The 16,227-nt window shown below is 40.2% G+C and overlaps 1 protein-coding gene across 1 annotated transcript in view; it reads left to right on the top strand.

Moving 5' to 3' along the window:
- The window catches only part of TSPAN13 (tetraspanin 13), a 38,283-nt gene that overhangs the window by 11,854 nt on the left and 10,202 nt on the right, over positions 1–16,227 (top strand). The window contains exons 2-3 of the mRNA XM_036247564.1: positions 14,753–14,920; positions 15,547–15,627. Of these exons, the coding sequence (XP_036103457.1) occupies positions 14,753–14,920; positions 15,547–15,627 (249 nt within the window). The remainder of the gene's footprint in view (positions 1–14,752; positions 14,921–15,546; positions 15,628–16,227) is intronic.

Here is a 16,227-nt window from a genome sequence, read left to right as displayed (position 1 = left end):
CCCATCCCATGGATCAATCACTGTCGATAGGAGGATGAGCAACCATGATTGATAGGCCTAAATCTTGTGTCTCTGCTGCTGGTAGTGGTGGGAGGGGCCAGTGAGGCAGTCTGATTAAGAGTTTCAGAGGGAATGTATATGCTGGGCTGTAAAAGCAATAGATGTCCACTACAGAGGTCACTTCTCTGGGTAGCAGTTTGTCTGATTCTTCTACTTCTAATTCTAAAAGAAAGGTAACTCCTTTATCTGAAAAAGTTAGTGGTTTAATCCTTCAGCACCCGCTGAAGCTAGATTAGAAAGAACATTATGCACAACCTATTTTTCCTTTGTTCTGTAATGGCATTGTCTATAACAACCCCAAAGGTGCACCGATACATGTTTATTAGCTTTAAACAATTGTATTTGCTAGAATGAGTGCAAACGTAAAGGTTCTTCATCCACAATGGAATTTCTTGCCTCGCTGCTCCAGGCAACGCACTGCGTGATTGTGTGTGAATGTAGGCGTATGTGACAACATTTCTAGGTCAGGTAAAAGGCAAAGAAAGCACAGGATGCATGTGGTAGTTGACTAATAGAAAGGTCATGTGACTTAGAGGACTATTGTTCTTTTATCCATGGCTGTGCAGCCAGGTCTAATAGGAAGCAAGTTAAAGAGATGCTATTCCAATGCATCTCCATCTGGCCACAGAGAAAAAAAACTACAATTTCTTAGGTGGTATAATGCCGTCTTTAGTATCATATCTCAGTGTTAAAAATTACTTAGCTGTATTGTGAGGCACTATGATATGATCTTACAGGGAGAAAAACAATGCACCAAGCACCAAGTTTGCCAGTGTTCTGCCTCTGCGTCATGGGGCACGTCATTCTGCTCTGAACTGAAGGGGACTGAGATCACTGGCCATCGCTGTGCGCCTCGGTGTCCTGGGCTATCCCGGGAGCCTTGCCTCCGAATGGCCGTGTCCTTTCCACTAGGCCCTCTGTTTCTGCGCCTTCATCAGGTCTCTCCAGGTGTGTGCAGTGGCTTTGCCTCCCCCTCCTCCTTGTAGAATTTGCTTGGGGAAGCAATGCTAGCTGTAGACACCTTCATAATCTTGCTTTGGCGTGATCGTAGTTTTCGTAATCTCTCTTTGAAAAGCTCTTTTTATGAATCACTTTTCTTTGTTTTAAGGAGAAAACAGGAAAGGTTGGAGCTTCCTGCTCATAAAAACATTGCTATCAACGAGTTAACAGATTCATGGTCTGTTTTTATCAGCATTCTGTCTCAGAGGAAGGAAACTATTTGTCATAGGTCTAAATTTACTTTCTGTTACAATTGTCTCATAAGGAAACTTGTTATTATTGAACAAAAGATTCTTGCAGTCTACCAAGTTCTAGTGACAAACAGAGGCTTTTAATTTATACAGTTAGAATTAGTTTTATGGAATTAATTATTAATTAACCAGATCACTAGTTTGGGAGACTTCTTTATAATTCTGTTCCCTTCAGAATTACAAACCAACCATAACATATAATTACTGCTACTCAGAAATAGTTTAATTATTATCTTTAAAAGCTTCTTTTATAGGAAAAACACTGATAATCATATCTACTTAAGAGCCATATCATAAATCTTCAGGTGTTACTTCTAATTGAAAATGTGAATTATGACTACTCGGGATTTTTGTTACAATGTATTGGAAACACTGGTCATAGGCAAGAAAACATTTATATTGTTTTCAATTTTTTAGGTAAAAAAAAACTAATATATTTTGGGGGCTTCTCAGAAAATTATTAGCTCAAATAAGTTTATGTTTGGACAGTTTCATTGTTGTAATAATATATTCAAAATTTGTTTTGGATTGGACGGCTACATCTATCTTCTCTCCCACCTTACCAATGAGAATGTCTATTTGTGTGTATGTGTGTGCTTGAGAATTGGGTATGAGAAGGGGGTGATAGGGTCATGTCTTGTTCCACATGTAAGAGCACCCAAGCGTGATAAACCTAGAGCTTTGCTTTCTGTCATAAACAAGTGGAGGGGCAGCGTTATTGCCTCTGATTTCAGGGGTACCCACCTTCATCCGAAGGCCTTCTCTTCCCTACGTGGAACAGGTTGTAGGGGAGAGTGAGGACAGTACTTGGAGATGCACAGAGAGGAATTAATGTGAAATACTTGAGAGACAAATGAGATCTTGATTTAAATAGCTGTTTGGGAACAAAGCTGTGAGAACAAAGGCTGGGTGAGGAAAGCTGGACCAATTTTCAGAGGAAAGCAAAGCAGAATTTAGAATTGTCGCCCTAGTAAGAAAGGGGCTGTTAAATTTTCGAGTCCAGTTTTAATCAAGATATATTTTACATGCACAGAAAATAACGCGGTCGACTCTTGTGAGCCCAACATCCCGATTTCACAGATGCCAGTGTTTTGCCGCATCTCTCTCTTTTCAAGAAGTTAAGTGTTGTAATACAGCTAAAGGTGCACTTTCCATCCCATGTCCCATTCTTCTCCTCTCAAAAGTAGTCACTGTCCTGAAATCAACATGTCACTTCCATGCACGTTTATATATTTATGACAATTTGACCTATTAATCAACCACAAAGTGTATTTAGTATTGTTTTTTGTGTTTGAAAATTTATATATATAAAAAATAAATATTTATATAATTTGTTTTATTTCTTTTATGTTTGAAATTTATCAACTTAATAAAAATGGATCCAAATCGTTTGTATTCTGCTGTGTGATCACACCTGAGTTTATGAATTCCCTAGTCATGGTGTTGAGGTTTTCAATTTTTTACTATTACAAGCAAGGCTGCAGAGATCCTGATGTGTGTCTGGTTGGGGGCATGGTGTTTCTCTCGGGTGTGAACCCAGAAGCAGAATTTCTTGTTTAGTACGGGATACATGTCTTTACTTTTTCTAGGTGCTGCCAAATTGTTCAGAATCTGGCTACAGCAGTTTCCACTTCCGCTGGAATGTGAGGTCTAGATTCTCCACGTTCTTGGTGTCATCAGGCTGATTTTTTCCAATCAAGTACATGTGAGATGGTATCTCGTTGTTCTAAAATTTGTGTTCCTGGTGTATAATGAGATTTCACATCATCTTGACTGGCCTTTGGATTCTTTTTCTGCGAATTGCCTTTTAAATTACCTTTGACTACTATTCAGTGTGCTTTTTGTTCTTTTAAGTTGATTTGTAGGTGTTTTTTAATATATATGTGTGCCGGAAATATCTTCTAGTCCTAGGCCTATCTTATGTTTGTTTGTGTGTTTTTTATTTTTATTTTTTTTTTAGTTTTTATATTTTTACATTAAAAATTATCTTTATTGTTGAAAGTATTACAGATATTCCCCCTTTCTGGTGTTTTTTATTATATAATATTTACAAATTTTACCTGGCCGGTGTGAGTCAGTGGTTGAACATCGACCCATGCACCAAGAGGTCGCCGGTTCGATCCCCAGTCAGGGCACATACCCAGGTTGTGGGCCAAATCCCCAGTTGGGGGCATGCAGGAGATGGCCATTCGATGTTCTCACTCATCGATGTTTCTGTCTCTCTCTCCCTCTCCCTTCCTCTCTCTCTAAAATCAATAAAAGAAAGAAAAATTAAAAAAAATTTTTTTAATGTGAGGTATAGTGTGGTAGGTAAGAAGACAGAATCTGTAGCCAGACAACCTGGGTTCATATCCTAGTTCTGTCCCTTCCTTGCTGTGTAACCTTGAGCAAGTTACTTAACATCTCTGTGCACGATGTTTCTCATCTGGAAAATGGAGGCAACAGTACTACCTACTTCTTGTTGTGGAGATTAGTTCATAAATGCAAAGCACGTACAGTACTTCCTTGCACATAGTAAATGCAATGTTAGTATTATAGATGCTTTGGGGGGTTCTTGCTTAAGAAGAATTTCTTAACTAACCACAAAATCAAAACATGTTTCTGTATTTTTTCCTAAAAGTTTAAATTTTGCTTTTTATATTTAGGGTTTACATCTATGGTGTGAGGTAGGGACTACTATTCTTTTGAAAATGAGAAGCTATTAAGGGAAGCCTACTCTTTCCCTCCTGATTTAGAACTCATCTCTCTCCAGGCCCACATCGTTGGCTTATTTAGATCTGTGTCAGTTCCTTGGTTTTAATTACTGAACCATTAAAATAAGTTCTGATATTGGTTTGGATGATTTTTAATTTCTTTAGTTCTTTTAGTTTCATTTATGTATTTACTAATTTTAAAACTAAAACATGTCCAAAAGATGTAGAGTGAGGTTCAGGTTTTGCAGAGCATGGTGAAGACAACAGCAAAGGCGCAATTTGGGACAGTTAGATGTGACCTTTGAGAAAGGTCGATTTGCCACTTGGAGCATTTCTTGTGCATGGTGCTGGTGACGGTGCAGCTGGGCTGAGGACAAGCGCAGCAGATCACAGGTCTTTCTTTTTAATCTTCAAAATGTTTATAGTTCTTTGGTGACATTTATTCTTCCATGTAAATTAATGGGTCATAGTAAAACATTTCACCCAAAATCTGTTGAGGCTTTGACTAGAAATTAAAGTTGTAGGCTAAATTGGAGGTCAGTTGATGCTTTATTATAATGAGTGTTCCCACCCATGAATATGATATATCTTTTCATTTAATTTAGGAGTTTTTCATGTTCTTCAACTCATTTCACAGTTTTCTCCCTAAATCTCTTGTAATAATTTTTGTTAGGTTTATTTATATGTACCTTATATTTTGGGGCCTATTACAAATTTCATCCTAAAAATGCATCAACTTTTTTTTTTTTTGGTACATCAGTATGCTGCTGATTTTTGTGTATTGATCCTATCTATAGCTACTTTTCTGGTTCTTTCCAGTTTTAATAATTGCATTCTCTTAGATTTCCTTCATAGAGCCTCCTGTTAATTAGAATAATGGCAATGGTGTTTTCCCTTCATCTTTGTTCTGTGTTCACTCTTATTCAGATGTCTAAGACCTCCACTACAGTGCAAACAGACATGGTGATAGCTGGAACCCTTGTCCTACTCCTGAATTTTGAAAGAAATGTTTCTCAGGTTTCATCACTAAGTATGATTTTTGTTTTGGGTTTTTGATACGTATTTTTTAAAAAATATGTTTGTATTGATTTTTTAGAGAGAGAGGAATGGGGAGAGAGATAGAAACATTGGCGAGCGAGAAACATTGATTGGCTGCCTCCTACATGCCCCCCTACTGGGGATCAAGCCTGCAGCCTGGATATGTGCCCTGACTGGGAATCCAGCTGGGACCTTTCAGTCCATGGGATGATGCTCAATCCACTGAGCCACACCAGCTGGGCGATAGCTATTTTTATCAGTAAAGGAAATTTTGGGAGATTTATTCTTGTTTTTCTTTAATTTTTTTTTTTTTGTTTTGCTCAAGTCTTGTAAATTTTTACTGTATTTTAAAAAAATTTATCTTTATTGTTGAAAGTATTACACATATCCCCCCTTTTTCCTCCAATGACTCCCACGCCTCTCCTGCCTTACCCATACTATTGTCTGTGTCCATTGGTTATGCATGTATGCAATAAGTTCCTTGCTTTATCTCTTCCCAACCCCGTCAACCCCCTTCACTCTGAGGATTGTCAGACTAACAACCAATTTGTACTTCTTAATCCCTTCACCTTTTTCACTCATTCTTTCAACCCCCTCCTATCTGACAACCATCAAAAAATCTCTTATCTACAAGTCTGTTTCTGTCCTGCTTGTTCATTTTGTTTGTAGATTCAAATGTTGATAGATATGTATTTATTTCCATTTTATTGTTCATATTTTTTATCTTCTTCACGAATACCCTTTTAGTGTTTCATATGATACTGGTTTGCTGGTGATGAACTCCTTTAACTTTTTCTTGTCTGGGAAGCTCTTTATATGACCATCGATTCTAAATGACAGCTTTGCAGGATAGAGTAATCTTGGTAGTAGGTCCTTGCTTTTTGTCACTGAATATTTCTTGTCACTTTCTTCTGGCCTGCAAAGTTTCTTTAGAAAAATCAGCTGACATTCTTAAGGAATTGCCCTTGTAGGTAACTAACTGATTTTCTCTTGTTGCTTTTAAGATTCTCTCATTGTCTTTTTTTAAAAAATATGTTTTTATTGACTTTTTTAGAGAGGGAGGGAGGGAGGGGGAGAGAGATAGAAACATCGATGTGAGAAAGAAACATTGATCGGCTGCCTCCTGCACACCCCCTACTAAGGATCTAGCCTGCAACCTGGGCATGTGCCCTGACAAGGAATTGAACCAGGGCCTCTCAGTCCATGGGAGGTGGCTCAATCTACTGAGCCACACCTGCCGGGTGGATTCTGTCTTTGTCTTTAACCTTTTGCATTTTAATTATTATGCATCTTGGCTTGATTGGGTTCATCTTGTTTGGGACTCTCTGTGCTTCCTGGACTTGTATGTCTGTTTTGTTCCCCAAATTAGGGAAGTTTTCTGTTGTTTTGTTTTTTTTCAAATTGGTTTTCAATTTTTTACTTTCTCTCTACTCCTTCCAGCATCCCCATGATACTAACATTGGTATGCTTGAAATTTTTCCAGAAGCTCGTTACACTATCCTCATATTTTTGGATTCTTTTTTTTTTTTTTTTTTTTTTTTGCTGTTCTGATTGGGTATTTTTTGCTACCTTATATGCCAAATTGATGGTTTCATTCTCGGCTTCACCTACTCTACTGTTGATTCCCTGTAAATTATTCTTTATTTCAGTTAGTGCATCATTCATTTCTGACTGGTCCTTTTTTATGCTCTTGAGGTCCTCACTAAGTTCATAAAGCACCTTATAACAAGTGTTTTGAACACTGCATCTGTTAGATTGCTTACCTCCATTTCCTTTAGTTCTTTTCCTGGAGTTTTATTCTGGTCTTTCATTTGGGACATGTTTCTTTGTCTCCTCATTTTGGCTGGCTCCCTGTGTTTGTTTCTATGTATTAGGTAGAGTTGCTATGTCTCCTAGGCTAAGTAGGGTGGCCTATTGTAGTAGGTGTCCTGTAGGGTCTAGGGGCACAGCCTCCCTGATCACCCCAGCTAGGCACTCAAGGTGCACCCCTCATGTGGACTGTCCACCCTTCTGTTGTAATTGAGTCTTGATTGCTACTGGCATGTCAATGGGGGGGATTTACTCAGGCTGATCAGCTGTAAGAATTGGCTATGCCCACTGACCTCTGACCACCTTGGAGGATCAGCTGTGCAGGGGCCCACCACACAGAGCAAGACTTACTTCAGCAGGTCTCTGGTACCCACTGAGTCCACCCCTTGAATGTGTCACTTGGGGAGGTGATTGGGTCATGGTGCTTAGACGTGATATGAAGCTGTCCACTGGGTGTGCTGGCTCTGTGGCCTCACGGGAGGCACAGGCCAAGGTCAGCCACTGCCTGTGTTCTATCTGGGGCCACCAGGCATAAGCTACAAAGCTACCGATGGCTGCTTCTTTTGCTGGGCTTGGAGGTGCCCAGGTGAAGCCAAGCTGTGAACCAAGGTTGGCTGCTTCTAGTGCCAGGCCTGGGGCCACTTAGTGAGAGGTATGGGGCTCACTGAGGCCAGATGCTGTGTGAGAGATTTTAGGAAAATCTGAAATAGGAGCCAAAACTGTCCAATCCTATGGTAAAGCCACAGGAAACAGCTTGGGTGGGCCTGAGAGTTGGGTGGGGCGGGGCCTCAGGGAGTCACCAGGGCCGGACAACCAGCATGAGTCAGGATGCTGGAGTCCCAGATATGGTGGCCGTCTGCCTGCCTCGTGGGGGAAGGGCTCACCAAAGGAACAAAGGCCTCCGCCAGTATGATTGTTTGGGAGAATGCTGCCTCTCCAGCTCTACCTTGATGTCAAACAACTCAATTCTTTCCCCGTTGTCTTCTGTGCCTTTCAAGCTGCCTCCCCCACTTTGGAGCCTGGAGGGTTCGAGTCTGAGTAAGTCCGTGCACGGGCCCTTTAAGAGGAGCTGCCTGGGGCTCCTGCAGCCTCAGCCTCCCTGAGCCTCAGTTCCCGCTGGTTTTCCAGCCAGAAGTGATGGGGATTCTCTTCCTGGCACTGGAACCCTGAGCTGGGGGCCTGGTGTGGGACGGGGACCCCTCAGTCCTCAGGAAGGACCTTCCCAGCCGAGGTGTCCTCCTGATTTTTATCGCCGCGCGTGGGTGTGGGACCAGCCTGTCCCCTCCCACCAGTGTTGTGTGGCTGCTGCTTTAATTTCCTAGTTGTAGGACTGCCATCAGCTCGATGGCAGGTGGTTCTCAATGATGGTTTAGTTGTAATTTTGATGTGGTTGTGGGAGGAGGCTTTTACCTATGCTGCCATCTTGCTCAAAAGTCAATTTTTTCTTTTTTTAATGAAGCTTTATTTATCCTTCCTGTTATATGTTTCTCTTCTTTCCGTGTTTAATGGATTTGCTGTGTTTGGCTCTTTTTCAGGTCTGCATTTTTAAATATAGTTTCGTTTTTTTCCATGTTGTTTTTATTCCTTTTATCTTTTTAGTGAGTTTAATTTTAGTCTTATTTATTTGTCTCTATTACCTCAAGTTCTTGGGAATGCTAATTCTTCTTTTGCACCCCTGTCATGGTAGATTTTTCTTTTTCTTAATGTGTTTGTGATTTTTTGATTAACAACAAACTTTTTATTTTTTTTCTTTGGGAATGGTATCAGGACTGGGATTCAGACGTGCCCCTCCCGAGTCATTTCGGATTTGTTTCTGTGAATTTTTCTTTCCTGAATTCCATCACCGCCTGTGATCCAGCTCTTATCTAAGCTGCTTGGCTTGACGATTGCTGCATGCCTGGGTAGCGCACATTTACACCCAGACATGGGCATGGTGGGCTTGCTGTTTCTCTTTCTTGCAGAAGGCTTTCTGAAGAGACTCAAAAATCTGCACTGTCTTCCTGGGTGTAGTGGCGTAGTTTTCCTATAACCCCTTACACGGAAAATACTGCTTTCTGGAGGTCCTAGCTATTCAAGGGTCTTAGTTTCACTTCCCAATTCTGCCTGGTTTAAAACTCAAGTCCTTCCCCTTGCAGGGACTGTCGTGATCCAGGAAGTCCTTCCCACCCTCTCCTGGGCCCGCACAACACCACTTGTACACTTTTTAAATTTTTTTATTTTATTTTTTATATTCACCAGAGGATATTTTTTTGCATTTATCTTCAGATAGAGTGGGAGAGAAACATTGGTGTGAGAGAGACACATCAGCTGTTTACCACCCGCACAACCCCAGCTGGGGCCGGGGACAGACTGCAACCGAGGTACGTGCCCTTAGTGGGAACTGAACCCGGGACTCCCTGGTCCACGGGCTGACGCTCTAACTGCTGAGCGAAACTGGCCAGGGCACCACATGTATGCTTTTAGTTCTGACTTAAAGTTCTTTCCCTTGGGAATTTCTCATAGTTTCTCTGTGCCCAGCTATATATTTAAATTAAATGTTACAGCCTTTTTCAATATTTCAAAGTATTTGTAGAAGGAATGATTCTATAGTAACTCAGTTGTCCATGTTCCCAGAACCCTATGTGGTTGGCTGAATAATACCCCTCTCCCCACAACGGTGCATATTCCAATCCTTGGAACTTATGAATATATTATTTCATATAGCAAAAGGGACTTTGCAGACGTGATTAAATTAAGCATCTTGAGATAGAGCGATTATTCTGAATTATCTGGGGTGGACCTATGTAATCACAAAGGTCCTTATAAGGGGCTGTAGGAGAGTTTGTGCAGAGAAAGAGACGTGCTTAGGGAAGCAGGCTGTAGTCCGAGATCTGAGGATGCTACAGCATCTTCAATGAAGTGTGATTGAAACCTTGGCCCTGGAGGTGGAATAGCGGCTGCAGGCCATGGATTCTAGAAGCTGGAAAAGGCAAAGAAATGGATTCTCCCCTCGAGCTTCCAGAAGGAATGCAGCCTTGCTGACACCACGCTTTCAGCTGAGTGAGACCCATGCTCCATGTTGGACTCTGACCTCCAGAACTGCAAGAGAATTCATCGGTATTGTTTTAAGCCACTAAGCTTGTGATAACTTGTTAAAGCAACAGTGGGAAACTAATTCTCTCTTCAGTGTGTTTGAAGGAAAGGTACCTGGTATTAGTGATGAAGATAGACTGAAAACTGTATTAGACACGTAGCAGAGTGCACTTGATGGGGAAGACTCTTGACAGAGAGATATACAGAAGGGTGTAGCCTTTATTTTCCCCTAGCTAGGGAAGAAAAAATCACGGCAGAAATACTTGTGAATATTCTGGATAATGTTTTCAATAACAGCATAATGTCTAGCCTGAGACCTGAAACTTTATAGAAGGGATAAAGTGCCCCCGCCCCCACCTTTTAGTTGCAGACATTATGTTTCAAAGGGGAAAAGTGTCTCATTAGGAACGAGCCTGTCAGTTGGGAGCTAGAAGAGCAGAGAACAGTTTTCTCATTTTGCTGAAATGCTGCTGTTGTAAAGAAGGCATTTGGTTTCCCAGGAGGTGCTGGCAGGATACCGGAATACTTCGCCCCAGCTACATGGTAGGGATGCCATTGGTGGTAAGAGATCAGGGAGCTTTCTGTAAGAGTTAGAGGTTCCTGACTTGCCCAACTCCAGATGTGTGCATTGTTCTGTATTACTTCCCTAGGGCTGCTGTGACAAATTACCACAGACACTTAGAAACAGCAGAAATGTATTCTCGCAGTTCAGGAAACCAGAAGTTCGAAATCGAGGTATCAGCAGGGTTGCAAGGCTCTGACGGCCCTGGGGGAGAATCTTTTCCTTGCTTCTTGTGTCTTCTGATGGCTGCCAGCATTCCTTGTCCTGTGGCCACATCAAACTCTGCCTATCTTTTCATTGTCGTCCCTTCTCTGGGTGTCCCTGTCATCTCCCACTGCCTCTCTCTTATAAGGTACTTGTAATGACATTTAGGCCCACCCGATAATCCAGGGTAAGCTCCTCTTTTTAGGATCCTTAATTTAGTCACATCTTTTGCCGTATAAGATGCTAGTCATTCTTTTGCTCTGTAAGGTAATATTCACAGTGTGATCATTTTTCAGCCGACTGCCTGCTCTTTTACCGTATCTTTGCAATCTTTGTCCTATTCTGGTTATTTGGATGTTTTGGATTATTGTTCTGTACTCTGACCCACCTTTAGGAAATCTCTGGCATAGCAATTATTTGTAGGGACGTGTAAGTTTTCATTCTCTCCTATGCTGACTTCTGGAACAAGAGTCAGCAAACTACAGCCCATGGGCCACATCCACTCCATTGACTATTATTGAATAGCCTGCCCCCTGCAAATGGTTTTCCATGGCGAGTGGGGGGGAAGGGGGGACAAAGAAAGAATATTTTTGTTATATATGAGAATTATATGAATTTAAATTTTATGTCTTTCGATGAAGTGTTGTTGAAACCCTGCCCTGCTCGTTTCTGTGGCTATTTTCTATTGCTGCTTTCAGGCTATAATTGAATAGTTGTGGCAGAAACCATGGGATCCTCAGAGCCAGATGGTAAATATCTGGCCCTGTACAGAGAAATTTTCCAACCTTTGATCTGGTTGGGATGTTTTGTCTTTGGCTTTAGTGCATAGTGGGCACCAACTGTTTGTTGATAAATATTTAACTTGTGGTGAGAATGTCATTGATGTAGTAAGGATTTGGTATGACTCTCAAAAGGATTCTTTAAAACTATGGGGTTAGAAGAATTTTATGTATCATATTATATTCATGCTTCAGAACTTTTTGGCTGTAAGACTCAAATAAAGAAATATAGAATGATAGTCCTGCCCTTGAATGTAACTGAATTAAGAAATAGAGATCATATCCAGAACTCAAAGTTGTCATGTGTTGGTTAACTTACATGTCAGCTTGGCTAGGCTGCGATGTTCGGATGTTTGTTCAAACACTAGTCTAAATGTTGCTGTGAAGGTAGTTTTTAGACGTGGTTAACGTTTACACTCAATCGATTTTAAGTAAAGCAAACTGCCCTCCATATTGTGGTCCTCATCCACAATATAAAATATGAAAGCATTAAGGACAAAGGCTGAGGTTTCCTAAGGAAGAAGGAGTTCTCTCTAAAGACTGTATCATACAGATCCTACTCGGATGTCCAACCTGCCACCCTGCCCTGCAACTTCAGGCTTGCTAGTCCCCACAACTGCATGAGCCAAATCCTTAAAATGTCTTTCCCTACATATATAGCGTGTTGGTTCTGTTTCTCGGGAGACCCTGAACGATACGGCAAGTCACTCTGATGTGCAGGGAGAGCGTGGACCATCTACAGTGCGGACGCCGTGCAGCCCTCTCCCCTCCTGCCCTCTCCCCTCCTGCCATCATCTCGCCCCTGCACACACCTTCAGGCTTCTGCCTTTCACGCCTCCTGAAAGAGAATGTGTTACATTTGGATACAACAGAGTCAGAAATAGCCCCACTTGTGATGGGGCAGAGAGGACTTTTCTCAATCCAAGGTTGTTTGAAGTTGTGAGAAGATTGTGAATGAAATAATAGGAGTGAGACAGAAGCAAACAGAGCTGCTGATAAGAAGCTGTTGAGAAAATGAGAGGGACTGCAAATTTCTGGGTGGCAAAATTTGTCAGAATTTTTCCCCTCCGCCTCTGTCTCTAAAAATAAAAGTGTTCTGTGTGTACGAACTGCTCTAGAGAACAAGTCGGAATAAATCCATAACTTCTTTCTGTCCTGCTTCTGATAGTTTCTTTCATTCTCAAACTTTGTTTCTTTATGATAAATGGATGGAAATACAAATAGATGCAATATTTGCCAATATTTAGTAGTTTCACTTGCATCTCTACATGTGTATGAAGTTTTATATGCCAAGACATTTGAAATTTGTGTCTAAATTATGATTACACATATCAGAAATTATACATTTGAGTGTAAAAAGATCCATTGGGATGAGTGATGATTTATTTTTTATTTTGAAAGAACGTTTTTATTACGCCTTGAAATGATGCTAAACAAGTATATTTTATTCATTTTTATTTCTCCCAACTGGGTATTATACTGTCAGCTCGTTCCAGGAAGTGGTTGACTCTTCATTGAATTGAAAATACTGTCTCCTACCGATAATAGTGTGGGCAAGGCAGGAGGGGGCTGGGATTGGAGAGGAGGGGGCAATGGGTAAAAAAGGGGAGGGGACATCTGTAATACATTCAACAATAAAGATGAGTTAAAAAAAAAATAAGAGAGATAGAAGACGATCTTTCCAGCCATGTCTCCAGCCTTCTACTTTAGGAGACCCAGAACCTTCAGAATAAAGGCCCTGCATGGTGAGGCCACGTCATGAGAAACAGACACACTGCCTGGATTCAGAGCTCATCTCTGTCATTATTAGTTATGTAATCGTAGGCTCGTTAACCTGGTACTTCCATGCCTCCATTTCCCCATCTGTAAAGTGCAATAATAGTAGTATCTATATCTTAAGGTTGTTAGGAAGGTTTTTACATGTAAAGTATGAAATAGCCAGTTTATAGCTCAATAAAATATTAGCACTTAGCATTATTACCTTTCCTAATTTTCCAGGGCTATATAGAAAAAAAGAAAATACTGTTTCCTTCCTGTCCCCCCACCCCCACCCTTCCCACTTACCTGTTTATGCTGTGTCTTCTATCAGCTAATTATAATCTTTATACGGGATGCTATTTATTTGTGTTATTTTAAAGAAATAATTGTAACTTTGAGTTTTATAGATAATGACCGGTTTTTGAGGCATGTGTTCTCTCTCTTCACTTGGTTTAGTTTTATAAATATATAAATAAAATTATTGGAATGTAAAATAATTTCTTCTTACTCAGAATGCCATTTTTACTCTGAATAGCTAAAGTCTCTTACACTGTTTTCATCCTAAAAGTTCTAATGGTCTCGCTCCATAGAGGGGCCCTTGAAGAATGCAGGGGTTGGGGCACTGACCCCCCACACAGTTGAAAATACACATATAACTTTTGACTTCCTCAGAATTTAACAACAGTCAACTTAACTGTTGACCGGAAGCCTACTGATAACACAAACAGTTGATTAACACATATTTCCTATGTTATATGTATTATATACTGTGTTCTTACCATAAAGTAAGCTGGAGAAAAGAAAATAGTAAGGAAGAGAAAATACATTTACAGTACTGTCGGTATTTATTGAGAAAAGTTTGCGTATATGTGGATCCACACAGTTCAAACTTGTATTCTTCAAGGACCAAGTGTGTATGAATTCTGTTAGAGTAGATAATGACACCCAAAGCCATTTATTCCTGCAACAACTCTGAGAAGTGTTCTACTGTTCCCAATGACCAGGTTCTGTGATAGGTTCTGGGGGAGATAAATGAAAAGATGGGGATGGGGGGAGTCTTGCTCTCTAGTTGCCCAGAGAATGGTGAGATTAATTTAGTTTGTTGGGATCTAGGAGGGCATCACAGAGAAGGTTACAGTCCAGCTAGACTTTGAAGGAAAGATAAGTGATTTCCACATGAAGAAATCAGTACATTAGACTGAGATGTATTGGAGTCTAGAAGTTTTACATATGCTATTATTTCAAACACTTAAGTAGAAATCAGTTAGACTTAGTATCAACCAGAGGACCTCTGAGGCTCCATAATAATTTTATAGATTATTGTTAGTTTTTTAAAAGCATGACTGAGGATTTGATATAATTTGTTAAAGTGATATTTTCTACTGAGATCTTGTATGTATGCTAATATTGAATATTAGCTATCATTTGTAAGACACTAAGTGGGTGCCTAAACAATGTCCTTGATATTATTTTATCAAATTGATGCTTTTCCCTCTTTCTCTCTTCCCTTTTTGTTTGTTTTTGCAGCTGGTCAGTCTGTTGCTGATTGGAATTGCTGCATGGGGCATTGGCTTCGGGCTGATTTCCAGCCTCCGGGTGGTCGGCGTGGTCATTGCGGTGGGCATCTTCTTGTTCCTGATCGCCTTAGTGGGGCTGATCGGAGCTGTGAAACACCACCAGGTGTTGCTTTTCTTTGTATCCTTTTTTAAAAGGGGACTTGTACCCCAGTTGGGTTTGTTCTTACTTTTAGTGGTTACTCTTTAATAACTACAACTATTTAAAAATTATCGTTAGTAAATTGTCAGAAACTCCCAGCAAGCGCTGTGTGCATTTGTTCAACCAACATTAGGAGCACGTCTTAGGGTGAGGTTACTGTGTGTTTACATATTCCCACTCTCTGCTTTGCACATCATGCAGAATGTATTTTGCAGGGTCAGTATAGTTCTGTTTATGTGGTACAAGTTCATTTGCACTGCGATGAGTCAGAACCTTCTGGCCCTTTCCAACATGTTAATATTCGGTTGAGAATTTTATAGTGATACATGTTTATTCTTATTTCCCATTTTATATATGTAAGAATTTTATTTTAATCTCAATGAAAGTCTAATAGGTCAACTTTTAGTTAAGTAATTATCATTGCTATCAATATTTTTCTATTTGAACTTACAGCTACTGTGTATTATCAAAATAATAATTACATGTATTCTATTTGAACTTCCTCTAAGTGACATTTGTTCTGTTTTCTAGGTGAATTCCTTCTAGTACCTCTGTTTTATACTGTTTTAAGAGTGTTAAGAAATAACCTTAACTTTAATTCTCAGTACATGATCATTCTCTTACTTGTATTTATTGTTCAGTTTTCTGTATCGTGTGCTTGTTTGGCCCTGAACGAGGAACAACAGGTAAGCAAAGAATTTTCCCTTCTGCTTCATTATGCCACATAATATACATAAGAAAAAGGGGGGAGGAATAATTGGAGTATAAAATATCTCTTCTTATGCAGAATGCCATTTCACTCTACATAGCTAAAATCTTGTGTTCCTGACTGCATTAATCCAGCGATTTTCAACCTTCTTCATCATGGCACACACAAAATAATTACTAAAATTCTGTGGCATACCCAAAAATATATTTTTTTGATGATCTGACAAAGAAAATAGGTATAATTTTGATTCATTCGCACCGGCTATTGTTGTGTTGGCTGTTGTCATTTTTTATTTGACAGTCCAAGGGAAAAGAGGTCAGTGTCCTTGACTAGATAGTCAGGTATTGCATGTTTTAAAAATTCTTGCAGTGCATCAGTTGAAAATCATTGCATTAGTGGGGCTGATTGGAACCCTAAAACTGTTGCTGTAGTTTTGCATCTTTTAAATAGGATTTTGCCTACGCTGAGTAATCAAGTGATAACGCTAACAGATGTTCACCCAGTCTTTCCTCATCATTACGCAATGAAACATTTTCTCCAGAATGTGTATGGTTCCATTCTAGCAGTTAATCTTTTC

The sequence above is a fragment of the Molossus molossus genome, unplaced genomic scaffold (genome assembly GCF_014108415.1).
Source record: "Molossus molossus isolate mMolMol1 unplaced genomic scaffold, mMolMol1.p scaffold_m16_p_7, whole genome shotgun sequence".
Classification (NCBI taxonomy): Eukaryota; Metazoa; Chordata; class Mammalia; order Chiroptera; family Molossidae; genus Molossus; species Molossus molossus.
This window is presented reverse-complemented; position numbering and strand designations above follow the sequence as displayed.